Source organism: Dermacentor albipictus, chromosome 3 (assembly GCF_038994185.2).
Source record: "Dermacentor albipictus isolate Rhodes 1998 colony chromosome 3, USDA_Dalb.pri_finalv2, whole genome shotgun sequence".
NCBI lineage: Eukaryota > Metazoa > Arthropoda > Arachnida > Ixodida > Ixodidae > Dermacentor > Dermacentor albipictus.
The window spans coordinates 125,078,865-125,096,642 of NC_091823.1; the positions used below are offsets into that span (position 1 = coordinate 125,078,865).

Consider the following 17,778-nt stretch of genomic DNA (forward strand, 5'->3'; position numbering starts at 1 on the left):
CCGGTAATAAAGTCGACGTGGCGAATAGTTATAATTGTGCCGTGACGACGCGGCACCAGCAACGCCCTACCGGCCTCCTCAAAATCGGCCGCTGATCAAAATCATACCATCTGCGGGAATGGCTGCGTATCCGTTTTTTTGGTAAGATGTGGCACACAGGCCTGTGGACTTACATGTGCTGTTACACTGACACATTAGTTAATTTCCCAGGAATATTTCACAAGCTTATGCGAAGCGGAAAAGAAGATTTGGGTTGTTCCACAAAGTTGCGTGAAAAGCTGTCTCGCTCGGGTCTCATTAATCTGGTACAGTGCTGCCGTGAGAAGCCAGTATGCTGTCAGAAAGAACTCTCATCCACGAATGTTCATGTAGCTATTTTGCATTGAACACACGAATTATATGCGCGCTCAAAAGTGTAAAGAACGAGAGACAACTGTCGAAACTAGCAGTAATAACCCTAAAAGTCAACGTTGTCTATTGCTGAATTTCTTATTTAATAAGGATATCGTACATCAAAATCGATGTTCTAGCACTGCAAGATGTACCTGTCGATGGTACGAACACTCTTGCTCTTCTAGAGATGCGGCACTTGACGCGGTGGAGTGATAGCGGATCTTGGCTCTCAAAATGCAAATGTAAACATCAACGCATCGGCACGTCGTACTGTTCACATGGCAAAAACGTACACTCGAAAAGCATGTCAGGGGTGGTGCAGTGGTAAGATGCCGAGCTCGGAATCGTGAGGTCGCATGTTCGAATCCTAGGCGGAGACGTTTTTTTTTTAAATTTTTTTTTACTTTTATGTTTTTCTTTTTTCTACTAACAAATTTACATAACCTTACGGACGTCTCTGTCAATTTTTTATTAAATATTGATCAAGAACTACACAACTTTCTACTACAGGACGTCACACTACAGACAACAGAACTACAGACAACAGAACTACAGACAACAGAACTACAGACAACAGAACTACAGAAACAACGTCCCAAAATACGACAGTCTCTTAAAATTTCCTGTTGTGTTTTTCAACTGGGTGAGGTTGTCCGAGGCTTTCGTGTCTGAGGCTTTCGTGAGGTTGTCCTCTTTCAGTCCGTCCCTTTTGCTGGCAACCCATGATATGACCCTGGTGAAGTTGAGGGTGCTCTTTGTGATGCGTTTTAGTGCCTCCCCGTTGTCATTGCTGTAAGCCCCTATGACCATGCTTAGGACCTTGATTGTGTTACACCTGGGGATGTTTCCTCCGTCCCTGGTGTGTAGGTGAACGGGGAGGGAGCTAAGGGGCTGTTTCAGCCTGGGGCCTTGTTTGCACAGAAGGAGCTCCGATTTGCTGGGGCAGAGCTGCGGTCCCGTGTTTGCAAGAAAAGCTTTCGTGGTGTCCAGCGCTTGCTGTAAGTTCTGCTCCAGAGTGCCTAGCTGGCCGCTCGTTGACCCGGGACTTTCGAGAGTTTGTTTGCGAGATCATGCATTGCAATGTTGAAAAGAAGCGGCGAAAGCACTGACCCTTGCGGGGTACCGATGTCACCTAGCAAGTGCTTTCTGCGTCTGATCCGTGCGGCGTTTATGGTGGCTGTTCGATTATCCAAAAACGATCTTACAGAATTGTGGAAATGTACTCCGAGATCTAAAGTGGAGATTTCGTTGAGGATGTGCTCGTGCCTGACCGTGTCGAAGGCCTTGGTTAGGTCGAGCACCAGGATGCCTTTTATATCCCTGGATTTGTTGCCTATGATGGCGTTCCTGATGAGTAGCATGGCGTTTTGTGTGGGTAGTGATTTTCTGAAGCCTATGAGATTGTGGCGGAATAGGCCGTTTTCTTCAATGTGCTCTCCAATTCTGTTGTAGATGGCATGTTCTGCGACCTTCCCGAGGCACGACGTAAGGGAGATGGGTCTCAGATTCTCTGCATGAAGCGGTTTTCCGGGTTGGCAGTTCGCCATTGGCAGTTCGCCATTCTTCCTGCACCCGTCCTTCAGCCCATACCTCGTTAATTTTGCTAGTAATCATTTTTATGGCTTTGTCATCTAGATTTCTGAGTAGGTTGCTTGTTAGTCCGTCTGGGCCGGGGGCCGAGCGTCCGTTTAGTTCATGAAGAGCGTGCGCAATCTCCGAAACTTCGAAAGGACGATCCAGCGAGAGTCGGGTCGTCCTAGATCTCTCGTGTACTCGAAGATAAACACGTAATGGGCTCTCGTTCGAGCTGAAACCCTGAGATCAAGAGCCAGGGCGCTTTGCTTCGACACGGACATACCATTTTCTGAGAGGTTGTGGAAGTGAATTTTATAAAAGCTAATGGCGATAGATGCCTAAGACAAGCTCTCTGAACACTACCAGTTAGCGAAACTGCCCTTGAGGAACACGGGTGATGGATGGACTGGATGAAATGCTGCGATTTGACGTGACACAAGCGTTGCGCATGACATTTGTTTTCAGGCACTTTGTATGCTATCCCACCCTCTCCTTATGATAAATTAAGACCTATTATTTTTGCAGTCTTAGTTCGAGAATGGGATAATGGTAACGAGATATAATCTTCAGGCAAAAGGCCTTTTCTTTCTTTTTCTCACCTCCATATTGTACCTATTTCACTTACAACCACGGACTATGGGCCTATAAACATTTTAGTGGCACTTTTATTGTGCCTGTAATGGCCAATTTCAATGTTCTTGCCTATATTAGGCTTTAAGAGCCTAAAAGTGCCTTTTTTTCTCCTTGTCCTAGCCTCATTTCGTTTATAATGCTTTACTCGCTGGAGAATTTGTATGAAGGCGCCCACTTGTTACCGCAACCAATTTCCCAATCTAATGAATGTCAGTAACAGCTTTAAAGGAAGCCGATGGCGTCGCTGTGGGAAGGGCTCCAACCGCGCTATGCGACAATACATTTGAAGGTGACGTAGCATACTTGTGCGCACACAGCACTTTTTTTAATCGACATCATTTAGAAAGTTATATGCTAGGACGAAACTCTAACAAAGAATATCCGGCTCGTTTTGGACATTCAGGAAGTCAATATAATTGCATAAAGGAAGTCAGCAGTATTGCTTACGGTCACCGATTAAGAAGCTTATTTTTTAACACAAGCTTTATGGCACATTTCAGATATAGTTGTTCGCAGGCTGACAAGAAGATGCCCCCAAGAAATTTAAAACTACGTTGATTTAGATAATGGCGTTTATTTACTCAAGGAAAGTCACGGATGTAGATAGATGTACTTGTTGGGGCGTCCAGAGTAACTTGGCCCGCCCAGAGTTACTTATTGTGCACCCAAATCAAGATAAACAAGTGTTCTTTGTTTACCTTGAATGCTGTCACCGTAGATCGGAATCCAACCCAAGTCGTAGTGCTCAGAAGCGCAATACACTAGCCACCAAGCCGCAATAGACGATCTAAATCAAGTGTACAGCAAATAACGCGCATAATTAGATAAATACATAAATTTTATGAAGTAACATTAAGGTAACTGGCTCTGTGGTGAACGTTTCTTTTTTTTGTGACTGTGTGTGGAAGTTAAATGGGTTGATGCTAGCCATTGATGTTATTTCGCCGTACTATAAGTGTCTCGCGCATTGGGCAGAACGAAATTGGGACGCCAAGTAATTTCGTCGCGCGGTCTCAGGGATAGACGTTTCTAAACTAATCAATGGGAACGTTTGTAATAAATCTACACAATTTGGTCATTGCTGAAAAACCAAACAACTAGTCAGATGGTGCATCATGTGCTTTAAAGTGATTAATTATGAATTTAAGTGCACTATCGTATAAGCTAATTGTGCATAGCAATCTGTCGCGCAGTAATCAATTCCATCTTCACGCATTCTAATAGGCGAGGATTTGCACTACGTGGGACAGCCAATAATAAAGAAAAGTATGAGACCGAAAGGCCAGCTGCATAATATAGGAGGAAGCGCTTATAGTTGTATACTCTGTGTCTCCCTTCATCCTACAGGTGCAAGCTAGAGACACGTCCGGCGATTCTGAAAAGGGCGTTCCCCTGTGGGCACAGAAAGGCGGAAGGTCACTGGCATGGCAGCAAGGTCGCATCGCTGTGCCCCATAACCGAAGGGTGAGAACCTTTAAGACAAGAAAGTGTCCCCAAGCTGAAAGTGGCACCTCGATCAAGAGTCGCCGCATTTACGCCGCTGTTTATGGACGTTTGTTTGCTCCAACGACAAATACTATATATCCGCTTCAGTAGAAAATTATGGAAAATTGTTAATAAAATTGAACATGTTATGCTACTTTATTATCTGACACTCGAAACTGCAATAAAAGCATCATTTCTCTTTCACAAACTTATCCTACCAAAATTATAATAATTTACGCATCTGCCCGTACTGTCCCGGGCTTCATTGCAGCCGCAGGCTACGGCGGTACCTGGTTGATAGAATTTTCGCTCTTAGTGCTAGAAGCTAGCAACACGTGTAATTTTTTTTCTATCACTATATAATTCTTTTGCTTAATTAATATGGTCAATCCTATGCCACTGTGAGGCGAAGAAAAAAAACCTATACCGATTTTATACAAGAACAAATATAGTCACTATGGTGTCATAATGTGCTGCTTCCCTTGATGACAGCACGGAATCGAAAAAAAAAGTTGTTCTCTAACGCTTCTTTGCGTTATCCCCAAGGTCCTCTTTGTGGGTACTGCCAGCGCGGCCTCGAAGCCAGGCTACATCGCGCTCGACGATATTTCTATCGTGCACCATGACCGCTGTGAAACGCTACCCCAAGATGGTGAAGCCTTGCCTGCAAGTGAGTGTCCTACGTTGAGTGCATGCAGTACGGAAGTATCGTGCAAAGTAAAAGTTTATCCCTATAGGCTGCACTCCTAAAAATAAAAAAATTACGCTTCACGTATATCATAAAAAAATGAATATGTTATGCCTAACAAAACCGTAAGGCATTCTAAGCCCAGCTACGCAAGCACTAAGAAACAATTGTGACAAACGATGCTGTGAAATTAAAAGAGCGTAGAGCTGGCACACGCTGCCACATAATTATTTTTGCTGGCCAAATCCTTACCTTAACTAGTTCACGAGGGCCTGAAATGCATCTGTGACTCTTAATGCGACAACGAATGTTTTCGTCACGTTAGGAGTTGATGTTGCACTTGGCTAACTAGTGCGACTTCAACATCGTTGGACTTTAAGATAATGCCTCCAAAATACTTTTACTTGTAAACAGTGTATGCTAACCCTAAATGACTACCTAACTTGTTTGGTGAATAGCCAATCACAAAAGCAACTCCTTGAAATGCAGCGCACCTGCTGAGCTGCTCTTTGGCGGGATGGAACTTCTGCCATTGGTCTTCGACAGCTGCCTTGTTGAAAACATGGCATTTCGGGCTCCACCCTTATTCCAGCCTGGCACCTACGTCAGCTCCGGAAAATCCTAAAGGTAGAACACCTGTATGCAATATAGCACTGAGAATGCGCCCAGAAACCGATCTTCCATGATCATACGCTTTATTGCATTTCATTCCACTACCACAGAGTATGCGCCAGGGTGAACGGAACCTTTAATATAAGGAAAGAAATCACTGGGCAGTGCATTCATTAGTGTATGCGATGCCCGCTCTCTTATCCGCGTCTTTCAATTAGAGCGTTTTCATTGCGTTCCTGGTAGTGTGCGTAAATAACACTGCAAAATGGGATCGTGCTACTGTATACAAAGTGTCAGTTTTATGAAGCGTCCAATGTTGCTAAAACACGTAAAATAAATAACATCAGAAGCCATGGCTTGAAAACAGGCGTGCCCACATAAAGGAAATGAAAAGTAAATTTTAAAGGCCTTGTAGACATCTTCAAAGGCGAAAACGTTTGCTGCAACAATTTTCTTATTTCGAATTGTTTGCACTCCACTGGGAAGACAAAACATCAGAATACAGTTGAGCTACACATCTTCAAGCAAATAACTATAGGTACACCGAAGGATGTTCAAATTTTAAATCATCATCATTGTTACAATCTTTACCATCATTGTCAGCCTACTTATGCCGTCTGCTGGCTGAAGGTCTCTCCCGCCGATTGCCAATTCCCTAATCTTAAATCACAGTCTCATCTTAATAAAAACGAGGACCAATAATGACTCTGCAATATACCAGACCAAAGGACCAGTATCTGCTCCTAGTACCTTGTCTCGAGCCTAGCCAACACGGCACCCAGTACTGTCAAACCACCGTGCAATCAAAAAAGACCGGCCATCAAGCTGCCCCCTAGGTTCACATGGGTCACTATATAACCCCCTCCTATGCTCTCCAGAAAAAAAAGAATAAAAATACAAATCTGTGTGTACATTACTTGCATTTGAAAGAAACTCTCAATGGATCCTTAGTTTAACCGAGTAATAAACGCTTACATAGGCTGAAACAATCGTTAAACTGCGGAAGAGGGCATGTTACGAGCTTCGCCTAATTGTGCGGAGGCGTGCTTTCTATGCGCATCTTTTTTTCTTCTCCTGACTGTATACGCATACGTGGTACGGGGTGCAGGTCCGGTGAAGCCCTTCTTTTTCTGTTTCTTTTTTGTTGGCGCTACTGGCATATGTATGCACAATGTCAAATAAATAATTCCTTTAAAATGATTCCATTTAATTTCATTTGGTATACAGTGTCCCATTGCTTCAAATTGACGATCAATTCCGTCTTACGCTGCAATGTGACAGCTTGCTGGTTACCTCATATGTTGGAGCGACCACCTCACAAAGGCGTTAATACAGGCTTTGATTCAGTGACAAGGATGAATTTTTCTCCATGCACGAAGCTTTCATGCTGAGAAATCCATGTAGGTTTTTTTTTTTGTGTGTGTGTGGCTTTGAGGTACAAGTCAGGGGGAATTCAAATTTGGCTTTCTTTGTTGTATCTGCTGTAACTGTTCGCACCCTTCAAATAAGTTCATTCTTCTGGTTACCGCCTAATTTAGGTAACGGGGAAAGTTCGAAGTACTATTTATTTGCAGCCTCGCAGAAGAACAGTGGATAGCGGTTATGAGGGATGGGCGGAGCGTCATGGTTGACTTAAGCTGATCCGACTATAAGAAGCATTTGATTTCTCGAAAACGCTTCTTGTTTCGACGCAGGCAACATCGCATACCTGGAAGGAACAAATTTGAACAGCAACCAGGGATCAGTGGAGCTTTACTCCACTGTGGTGGGACCCCAGTCGGAAGTAGCGTGTTTCTCGGTCTGGTACCACATGTTCGGTGGACGGGGCGCCGTGCTGAGGCTGAAGGTCGTCAAGTCGCCAGCCTCGAGCGGGGTGCGCACCACTTCGCCGCTGTTGTTCCAGCGGGGCCGCACCACAGCAGATATTTGGTACAACGTGCGCAGGACGGTGAGCCTCGACAGCATCCACAACAAGGTAAGCCGTGCTCGGGTCACAAATTCAGTGACAACGCTCATGTTTGCATTTGAAATCCCGGCCGCACTGTGATTTGACCATCTTACGCCTTTAACAATAGCGAAGACAGTGCCGAAAGGCAGTTAAGCGACAATAGCTCCCCTGACAACAACTACCCTATTATAGGGGCGACGACTTGTCACGTTTACAAATATTTTTGATTGCGGCTCCCTTTTTTTCCAATATACCACCAAGAGAGACTGTAACGGCACTTTCCATCTGACAGTACACATTACCGCGCATGTGTTTCATTTTCACTGTAATAGGCATGGTCTTCTTTATCGGTAAAGCACCCTCCATATTTGAACTTTCTTTTGTGTTGACCCAAATTAATATATCCTATTCGGAAATAGCATCTGTCACGCAATCAACCGTAAAAAGATTAAATTGAAAATTTCTGTGCCAATGCAATAAGCTTTCGAGAAAAGTTCTAGGTACGCCATAAAAAGAGGCATTAGTGATAACACCGACCTTTACTTTGTAAGTACACGAAATGAACGAAGATTAAGAAAAAACAGCTCAATTCGGAGCCACAAAAAGCAGAACAACCTGTCAGAGTCCGCACCAAATCTCCACATCTTTGCACCTTAAAAGAAGGAAACGTTTTTAAGTGCTCTATAGGTTCTGCTCAAGAGCTGCCACAGGCAGCCTTAGTGGTGCATTCGGTACTGGCCAGCGTCTTCTCTGTGCTGACACTTCCCACAAACTATAGTGTAATGCTATTCTCCTTATGAAGTTCGCTGCAAGAAAGCCTTGCGCTTCGGGGAACGTCCTCGTTAGAGATTAGCGCTCTAGAAAGTGACAGGATGGATTCAACTTTTCCAGTGCATGTATTAACTTTGCAAGCAGAGAATCAAGCGCCGCAAGCACGATGGACTCTGACGTTGCCGTTCCTTATACATATATATTTTTTTTTTACCATGACGCAGCTTGTCTTCGTCGTATCGAGCGAAAAGTCAATGAACAGAGAAAATGGGCTGGCTCTGGGACCTATGAATTTTACCTCTGGAAAATGCGACGTGCTTACGGACGGGCGGGGTAAGTGTCGTTTTCCTTTGCTGGTGGTTGTTCTCAGGACTTGCTCTTGCGTGACTGAAATGTTGTACAGAATAATGGTGTGGTGGCGTGCCTGCGTGTAAGCGTAATGTTTTCTTAAAAGCGATAAATCTGTCTAACCGGCCTCAAAGCCGCACGAACTAAAGGTAAGACAACAATACAGTCACAGTGATTAGATTGGTTCGAACTAATAATCCCATGACGGCGACATGGGTTCGCTACCACTACTTCGCAATCGATGTGCAATGCACGCAAAAGCAATTTAGTAGCAGGCCTACTCTCCTAGCCTGCAAAGTAGTGTTAACAGGTTGCGCTCAGTGTACCGTTGCAAAATATGAGATGTCGTTGAAACAACCGAAACCGAAACAATAAAATGATATCGCATTCTCACAGATCACAATATGAGATTATTCTGCAATACATTTTAAGTTCAGTTCATAAACGTAGCTTACAATTAACCTGCGACCTTTCTGTGGCATTGAACCAGCTTGATACTTCATACTACTTCGCACAAGATCTATAGTCTGTGTGTGTCGCTACGTGCATGTCTGCGCGCGTATTTGGCGGTTGGGGAAACAGCCGTCTCGGACGTCGTAAGTGTCCTACTTTAGCCGTACAACTGTAGCACCCTGCAGCAGAACGGGGATCATCTGTGCTCCCTTTCTCAATCGCATTCTCTTCTAAAGTTCCGAATTAACTCCATGCTGCTTGCCTTTGGGGATCGCACGAGAGCCGATGCATTCAGAATTTCATGCGCGATGAAAACTATGCTAAAGACAACAAGAAAGCGGGAAACTGCTTGTGTCCATACAGCCAAGGGACGAACACACGGATAGATTGGAAGGTAAACAACGGTTCTAGTTATATACGGATCCGTCTTTCTGTTCCCTTCTCCTTTGGTGCTTTGTTCACAAGGAATCCGCAGCATGATTTCCCTGTTTATACTCTCGCTGAAATGGTAGCTGCATTGTTAGTTTACGTCAAGCAAAAAGAATGATCTTATTTTTACGCCAACCTTTATGCAGTTTCCTGACATCATTGTCGGCTAATGTGAAATGATATGAGCACTGTATCCTTATTACCGTTTTGTCTTTGCAGCCGAATACGTATCATAGTTCACCAACGACCACTGATTGTACTGTTGCAGGCTACTGCGATTTTGAGTTTGACACTTGTGACTGGGTGGGGGACAGTGGATGGTGGCGGCAACAAAAATCAAGCGCATATATTGCATTGGACCCGATTTCGGGACCTGTCAACTCCGGTACGTCAATCTCCTCATTTTATTCTTTTTAACACGTAAAAACAAAGAGCAGAGTTGTTTCAAATGCACAGGCGCTCCCACGTCACCTGCACCAATTCTTTTACTCTAGCGGAACACGAAACCAGTAGTCTATATAGAATAATAGAACGAGTGCCACGAATACGCAGCAGCAGAAGGTAAATGATTAGGTGGTGTTATGGGATAGGGCACTTTGCATGTATAGCACGTAGTCAGCTGAAAGGAGCCAGATCAATTAGTGATCGCTGGGGGTGGCCTTTTTCCTATAAAGGAGACATAAAACACAGTGACGACGATTTTTTGAAGGTACTCGTGAGTATATTAAAATTAAAACGCCTGTCGTGAGAAATGTGTACATCACAACCGGCACAATCAAAACTTATCACTCGATGAATACCGCGTGTGTAGCGAGATATAAACTTAAACCCAATACTAAGTCCTCCTTTCGGTGATGCGTCAAGTGTGGCCTGCACAACAGCTGTTTTAATGTAACGAGAACGAATTTACGCACTGGGGAATAGAGAAGCGAAAGGAGGCACATCAGCCATTACGTTTGAAATTCCTTCAGCGAAGCCGGCCGTTTGGTTTTTCGCAGTCTTCGTCCTCACTGCGACGAAGCGCATGGCGTCGCCCGCTGGCGCCACTGTCACCAGTCCAGAATGGCCAGGACAGAAGGAGCCTCAGTGCATCGAGTTTTGGTATTTGCCGGCCGGAAAGAACGCCGCTCGCTTACAGGTGAGGTGGCAGATGCCAAGAATCTAAGACTTAATTTATTCTTAGCGTGAGTGGGTCAGGATCGTTATGAAAAAGAAGTAAAACAAATTGCACGCTAATCGCAACGCTGGCGTTTTCTGAGCTTTTGAAAGTGGGGCAGAAGATGAAACAGAACTACTATGCAAAAGCGGCATGAAAAAGTAATTCAGCAAGAGAAATATATATATATATATATATATATATATATATATATATATATATATATATATATATATATATATATATATAAGTATAGAACGAAAACCGAGTAGTGCTCTGTCCTCTCGCCCTCCTCTTATTGCAATAGCAATTATATGGACCTTCCAGGCGAATTTCCACCATCGGCATCGCCTTGATGTTCTGTATAAAGTAAAAGTACGACAACATCGAGGAGATGGTGAGCGCCCTCTTCCCAGGCGCGCAAGCGAGCGAGTGATTAGATGTGTGCTAGGTAGGAGGGGGGGTGGGGGTGGCAGGTTAGTGTGCTTTTCTTCTACTCCGGCTGCGGCGGCTGGGCGAAGCAGGCCACTTCTTGCGAGAGCTCATGTCTTCCTGTGTTTTCCTCACATTTCTCTGTACTTTCCATCATGTCAGGTGTTATCCGCACAAACACTTCTGAACTAGCGACCGCTACGACAATTTTTCAGTTCGGAAAAGACGTTCACAAAGACTGCTTTTTTATATAAAATGCACACAAACCCCACAATGTGCAAGAAGCCAGAACGTGGCAGGCAAAGTGTTGAGAAGCGATCAACAGAAACGTTTTCACAATGCCCGCGACAACATCAAAAGGACTTGGCATGACTGTGCCGCCTCGGCGTTGTGCGGATAACGTGCAGGAATGGGCTCATTAGTTCCGAACAACTGTTTATATATGCATTGCACAAGTGGGGACAGCTGTGCTACCTTGGCAATATTCATGTTATTGGAGCACGAATAAAGAAAGACTCGGAGGCAGAAATTACCAAAGCTTGCTTATTGGAAGCATAAAATACCAATGTACATAGTACAATAGGGGATAGGAGAATCAGGCAGAAAGAAGGCAAGAAATTAAATAATAAACAACAAAAACAGGGCACTTAACTAATTTTCCGTGAAGATATGAAATGTGCAGATTAATAATTACTTTTATGAGCAGCTAACGCAAATGATCGGGTCATTTCAATAAAGAAGCCTAGCTATTTCCCTGGTTTACTCTGCGAAGCTCACCGAGCCCGCTCTGCCTCGTTTCGAATGTTTTAGGACACGTGATGTGATCCACTTGCTACGGCAGTCATGTGAGGGTGAGAAAAAGGCCGAGCAGTTTAAGCGGGAGCACTGCTGCAGTGATGCGCGCTGTCTTCCCTCTCACCCGGTATTGGATGTCTCGTGTTTTGTTCACGTAAGGGAATGTTAAATGGTGAAGGGAATGAAACGGAGTGAAGTGGTGAACGAAACCTTCGCTCCCGGAAGAGCATGCGCACTCCTTGCTGGCGGCGCTCCTGATCAAGTTAAAAAAAGATAAGGTACAGGCTCGTCCACTCTTAGGGTGAACACGGCTCACCGTCGCCGCGCTCCGCGGGGCGCCAGTGCGTCCGGCGCGGCGGCGCATCGAAGCGAAGCGGCGCAGGCGCACACGGACCCAGGGGAGGTGCTTCGCGTCGTCTGCTACAGCGCTGGAGCGCGCCGCATCTTGCTTTGCTGTACACTTCGCTAGACCCAGGTGACTGAGTGCCCGAGGCGGCATTGCAGGAAGGCGCACTTCACTAACTTTAGCATTTTCCAGCTGGTGCCGTCTACAGCTTGTGAACAGCCTGCTTAATCAATATACATAAACAGAAGCAAGATTCTCATCACATATGTCACTTAGCATGTTTTTTATATGTGATGAGGATAAAAATTAATAATCATTTTTTCGCGCTCTTTATTAGGCTGGGACACTCTTATTTTACTCTCACAGCACTTGGTGTCGTGCATACCGAGAAACCTATTAGGCGCGCTCTTGGTTGGAGTCATCATGGGATGAGCCTAGCGCGCCGTTTCGCGCATGTCTTGATGCTAGAACGAATGTGCTTAATTGACTTAAGAAAACGACCGAAACCCGCTATAAATTTCGCAGAAAGTTAGAGAGCGATTGTTCAATCACGCATCATCATGTTTGCCATGGATTTTACCATTAAAGGGGGCAATACTATTACTTCGACAACAACTAAGAAGTGATATCCGCTGCTTCGCACTCTCTTATTGACGCGCTAATGTCGCTGGTAGGAGAGCATGGAGCGCTGTACGCGATGTAGGAAAGTGCTCTCCCCGGCATAGCAACTGATTTGGCGGCGATTTTACTCCCCCTTTTCATCTTTCTGCATCCTTTAAAAAAAACTAAATTCATTTTTGCTGTCACAGCTTGTGTAAAATCACCGAAGCGGTGCCGGTCCGTTGACGGCTACCTGATGCGAGATGTCGCATTCTCATTTTGAGGAATCGTCGGTCAATTATTTGATTACATTGATTAGGTGAAGTAAAACATATGGCGCCGACGTTTCTTTTTTTGATGTTTTTTTTCTCCTTAGAATCAATGCACGCCGCATGCGAATGCTGTTTACGTCCGTTTCGAATAGGTAATTAAATTGTAAAATCTATAATCTACATGTCTGTTTTCTAGTTTAAATTACGTCTTGCCGGGTAATTAAGTCGTTATTTGCTTCTATTTCATTTCAGTACTTCCTCAGAATAGGCCATATGCATATTCTCACTTGCATATAATAATTTGCTAATTGTGCGGTATACGTCCCGAAGCGACACATGGAGTTACGCCATAGAGGTGGGCATCGGATAAATTTGGAGATTAGGAGGAATTTATTTCTTTTTCTTTGGGGGGGGGGTAGGCGGGGGGGTCTGGGCTGAGTGGGTAAAACCCAAATATGAATACGGCACAGGAACCCTTGCCGCGGACAAGCGATGCTGTTGCCGTCGCGGGGAAGTGGCCGGTCCGTGTGTTGGACGAAGGCGGCCACGACATTTAAACCGACGGTCATGAGGCCGGCATGGTGTCGTCTGCCCACAGCATGCCGGTGGTCGGCAAACGGACTCGCCGTTTGTAAACCCTAAGCCCGGACCAAGCCAGATTGCTGTGTTAAGGCCAGTCTACTTTTTAACTGACCATGGTTGTCAGCCCGATCAACCGCTGCGCCCCCCCCCCCCCCTTTTATTTGCGTAGGTCATGCTACCCCATCCTAGCTTAATATGATGATGCGGTGCAGCCAACGACTACTCAACTGGGTGACTGGCCACTCAGGAGTTACAGTTTCTGGCATGACTCGCCAAATCGAAAGATACCAGAGGTGTTTCTATTAAACGCATTTCCGTCGACTTGCATGATGAATTGCATTTTGTTCGGTTGCTGGTTGCCATGGCACTTCGGCGATAAAAACGCTGTAAACGTGCAGGATAATTTCATTTCCCCGGTGCGCTTTGGAAACTAGCCATGTCGCGGGTACTGGAAAAAGAACGACGACGCATTGTAGATGTGTGCCTACAAAACTATTCTCAACGCGTTATATCGGAGATGACAAAAAGGCCACTGAAAACTGTAAATAGAATCGTCCAGGCTATTACAAGAAGGATGGAAGAATTGCGGATGCTCCCCGTAAAGCCCGGCAAAGAGTGACCATTGTTGAGGCGGCTTCAGCAAACCCGACCTCCACCATTCGAGAAATTAAGAACAGCCTCAGGCTGGGTGACGTCCCTGACATGACTATCAAGCGTCGCCTCTAGGCCCCAGCCTAATTAAGAACGCGAAAAAAAAGACCGTATTTTTACCCTCATCACATATGAAAAACATGCTAAGTGACATATGTGATGAGAAGCTTGCTTCTGTTTATGTATATTGATTAAGCAGGCTGTTGACAAGCTGTAGACGGAACCAGATGAAAAATGCTAAAGTTAGTGAAGTGCGCCTTCCTGCAATGCCGCCTCGGGCACTCAGTTACCTGGTTCTAGCGAAGTGTACAGCTAAGCAAGCGGCGGTGCGCTCCAGCGCTGTAGCAGACGACGCGAGGCACCTCCCCCAAGGTCCGTGTGCGCCTGCGCCGCTTCGCTTCGATGCGCCGCCGCGCCGGACGCACTGGCGCCCCGCGGAGCGCGGCCACGGTGAGCCGTGTTCACCCTAAGAGTGGACGAGCCTGTACATTAGGTTTATGCGCCAACACTACGATATGATCATGCGTTGCACTGTAGTTGGGGACTCAGTTTTTTTTTATCACTTTAGGTTGCTTAACGTGTACCTAAATAGAAGCACATAAATAATGACATTTTAGTTGAAATCAAGATAAAGGAACGGGCATGGGCAGGGAATGTAATGAGGAGGGAAGATAACGAATGGTCCTTAAGGGCTATGGACTGGATTCCAAGAGAAAGGAAGCGACTAGGGTAGGTCATGACAGCGAATTCAGATAATGAAACCGAAATAATTACAAGAATAAGAATGGGCTGGGGTGCGTTTGGCAAGCATTCTCAGATCATGAACAGCAGGTTTGCTATTATCCTCAATAGAAAAGTGTATAACAGCTGTGCCTCACCAGTACTCACGTACGGGCAGAAGCCTGGAGGCTTACGGAAAGCGTTCTACTTAAATTGAGGACGACGCAATGAGCTATGGAAAGAAGAAGGATGGGTGTGACGTTAAGGGATAGGAAAAGAGCAGATTGGCTGAGGGGAACAAACGCGAGTTAATGACATCTTAGTTGAAATCAAGAAAAAGAAATGGGCATGGGCAGGACATGTAATGAGGAGGGAAGATAACCGATGGTCATTAAGGTTTACGGACTGGATTCGAAGGGAAGGGAAGCGCAGCAAGGGCGGCAGAATGTAAGGTGGATGGTTGAGATTCAGAAGTTTGTAGGGACAACATGGCCACAATTAGCACATAAACAGGGTACTTGGAGAAGTATGGGTGAGGCCTTCGCCCTGCAGTACTCCTCCCATACTTCTCCAAGTACAGGGTACAGGGTAAGTACAGGGTACTTGGAGAAGTATGGGAGAGGCCTTCGCCCTGCAGTGGGCGTAGCCAGGCTGCTGCTGATGATGATGATGATTTTTTGTTTGCCTTTCGATCCTATTGAAAAGCCGCCACCATTTGTGGTGTCAAATCCGCAACCAAGTGCTAAGCAGCCTAATGCCATAGCCACCTTACCTACCATGGCTGGTTCTCATCAAACCACCGTTGTGCACTGGCCCGAGGCACCAAGCGTGTTTACTAAGTAAGCATCGGCATTTTATACCACCCATAATACTACAAGCCGTACTTAGTTTATCATGATTCTATTACCTTTGCGCGACTGTCAATTATTCGCCATTGCGGTAAGCTGCAGCGCTTTGTTCAGCCGTCTCACGGACTCTTACAAAACGAGAAGAAAGGGGGTTAACAGACGGGCCCGATTGTTATTAGTCATACGATGAGAAGCCAAATAAAGAAGCGATAAATTAAGGGCAACGAAAGTGGATGAAAATACAACTTGCCGCAGGTGGAGAACGATCCCATATCTTCGCACTACGCGTGCGATGCGCATGCGTCGTCGAACGCGTGCGATGCGATGCGTCGCACGCGCAAATCATTTTTTCATCCACTTTTATTGACCTTAATTTATCATTTCTTTATTTCATTTATTAGGCACAAGTATCTTCCCCTATGTTGTCTTTGGTGTCAGTGTTTGTTGGTTTCTCCTGATACTCTTACAAAAGTGATTTATGACTCAAGTGCTAAAGTAGGTATGAAATATTTTCATTTTTTGGCTCACTTCATTATTGCATACAGGTCAAAGTAGTGGTCAACGGGAAGAGTGAAGTTGTTTGGCAGCAGCCCCCCTACACGAGAAGCGAGTGGATGCTAGCGCGGTCACAAATCCTACAGGAAAAGAAATTCAAGGTGAGCATTATGGCTTACCAACTGTCTTCTTCGGGCATTGACAACACTTCTTGTTTTATTTATTCGGCATACCAGCCATAGACAAATCAGGCCTGTCATGAGAAGCTGGATTTACACTACTGGACGAATCTCTGAATTAATATGTGCGACAAGCATGTCGTGGCTCAGCACCCGCGAGTCATGTGCACAGAATGAAGCCGCAGACAATCTTCTGGAGGCGTATCACCTAACATCTTGTCAGCCAAGCGCTGGTCTTAGGACTGAATAAGCGATCGTTTCACTCGTGTGAACCCATTTTTAGGCTCGGTTCACAAGGCAGACTGCATAGGGGAGTTTGAAATGCACGAGCATTTCTATGGTTACCCAACCACAAAACTGACCGCCCGTCCCTTCTTCCCATTAGACGACCGCTTTCAATATAGAGCCATCCAGCGGTGGAAGAAGACGATGAACGCGCCAGCAGTGGCACGAAAATTTGAACGTGGGCCAACTTGAAATATACGGGAAGGCCAAATTAAACTAGGGGGTAGGCGGACTAGAAGTTTGGGGGCTGGCCAACTTAAATTTAGGGGTGGCGAACTTGAAATTTGGGGGCGGGCAAACGGGAAATTTCGGTCTGGCCCTACTAGAGATTTTGGGGTGGCCCAACGTATAATTAAAAGCTGCTTAGCGTCCTTCGAGTTATGAAAATCTCGCAGCAAAGCGGGCGTGTTCAGATGCTTGGCTCATTTTTATTGGGCCTTACCGAGGCACACTCAGAACGCAGGCGAGGGCGTGTGTGGAGAGTGTGATCGTGAAGAGGAAGAGGCGCTATTTTCCGCAGACCTTTAGAGAGCAAGAAACGCGCGCTTAACACAGGCTTGCGGGAGCGACAACGAGGGTGACATGGCATGGCGGCGATGTCAGTGCTCACGGAATGAAACGCGGCAGCGAGTATTTCGTAGAACCCAACATATGTGCAGAGAACTCGAGATTACCATATCATGCCGCTTTGAGTCTGGTCACTAACGGTGACTCTGACTCAGCTCTAAGTGTACACACCAAAGTTACGTCGATGTGACACGACCTGCAGCCGGTGTAAACGAAAGTATGGGCATTAGTTATCCCTAAATTGACACGTTTCATTCCGTGAGCACTGTACTCTCCCCTCAAGCAACGCCTCACGTGCTACTGCGGAAGCTAGTGCTCGCTTTCGACCACTCTGCTCCGTCGAGGCGGGTTCGCGCCCGGCATTCCGGCTCAATTGGTACAATTGCAATGAAGCGGTCGGATGCGGCGAGAAAATTTGACGACTGTCCACTTAAGCCTAAGCATACCTTGCCATCGGAAACGCCATGGGTAGACGTGCATAAGCTAGGAGTAGCGAGTAAGCAATAGTAAGCAAA

The 17,778-nt window shown here is 45.7% G+C and overlaps 1 protein-coding gene across 1 annotated transcript in view; it reads left to right on the forward strand.

The window, feature by feature from the left end:
* Window positions 1-17,778, forward strand: part of LOC135909443 (MAM and LDL-receptor class A domain-containing protein 1-like) — a 240,271-nt gene that overhangs the window by 62,284 nt on the left and 160,209 nt on the right. The window contains exons 11-18 of the mRNA XM_065441401.2: window positions 3,949-4,065; window positions 4,633-4,756; window positions 5,264-5,401; window positions 7,081-7,361; window positions 8,330-8,438; window positions 9,604-9,720; window positions 10,334-10,473; window positions 16,283-16,393. Of these exons, the coding sequence (XP_065297473.2) occupies window positions 3,949-4,065; window positions 4,633-4,756; window positions 5,264-5,401; window positions 7,081-7,361; window positions 8,330-8,438; window positions 9,604-9,720; window positions 10,334-10,473; window positions 16,283-16,393 (1,137 nt within the window). The remainder of the gene's footprint in view (window positions 1-3,948; window positions 4,066-4,632; window positions 4,757-5,263; window positions 5,402-7,080; window positions 7,362-8,329; window positions 8,439-9,603; window positions 9,721-10,333; window positions 10,474-16,282; window positions 16,394-17,778) is intronic.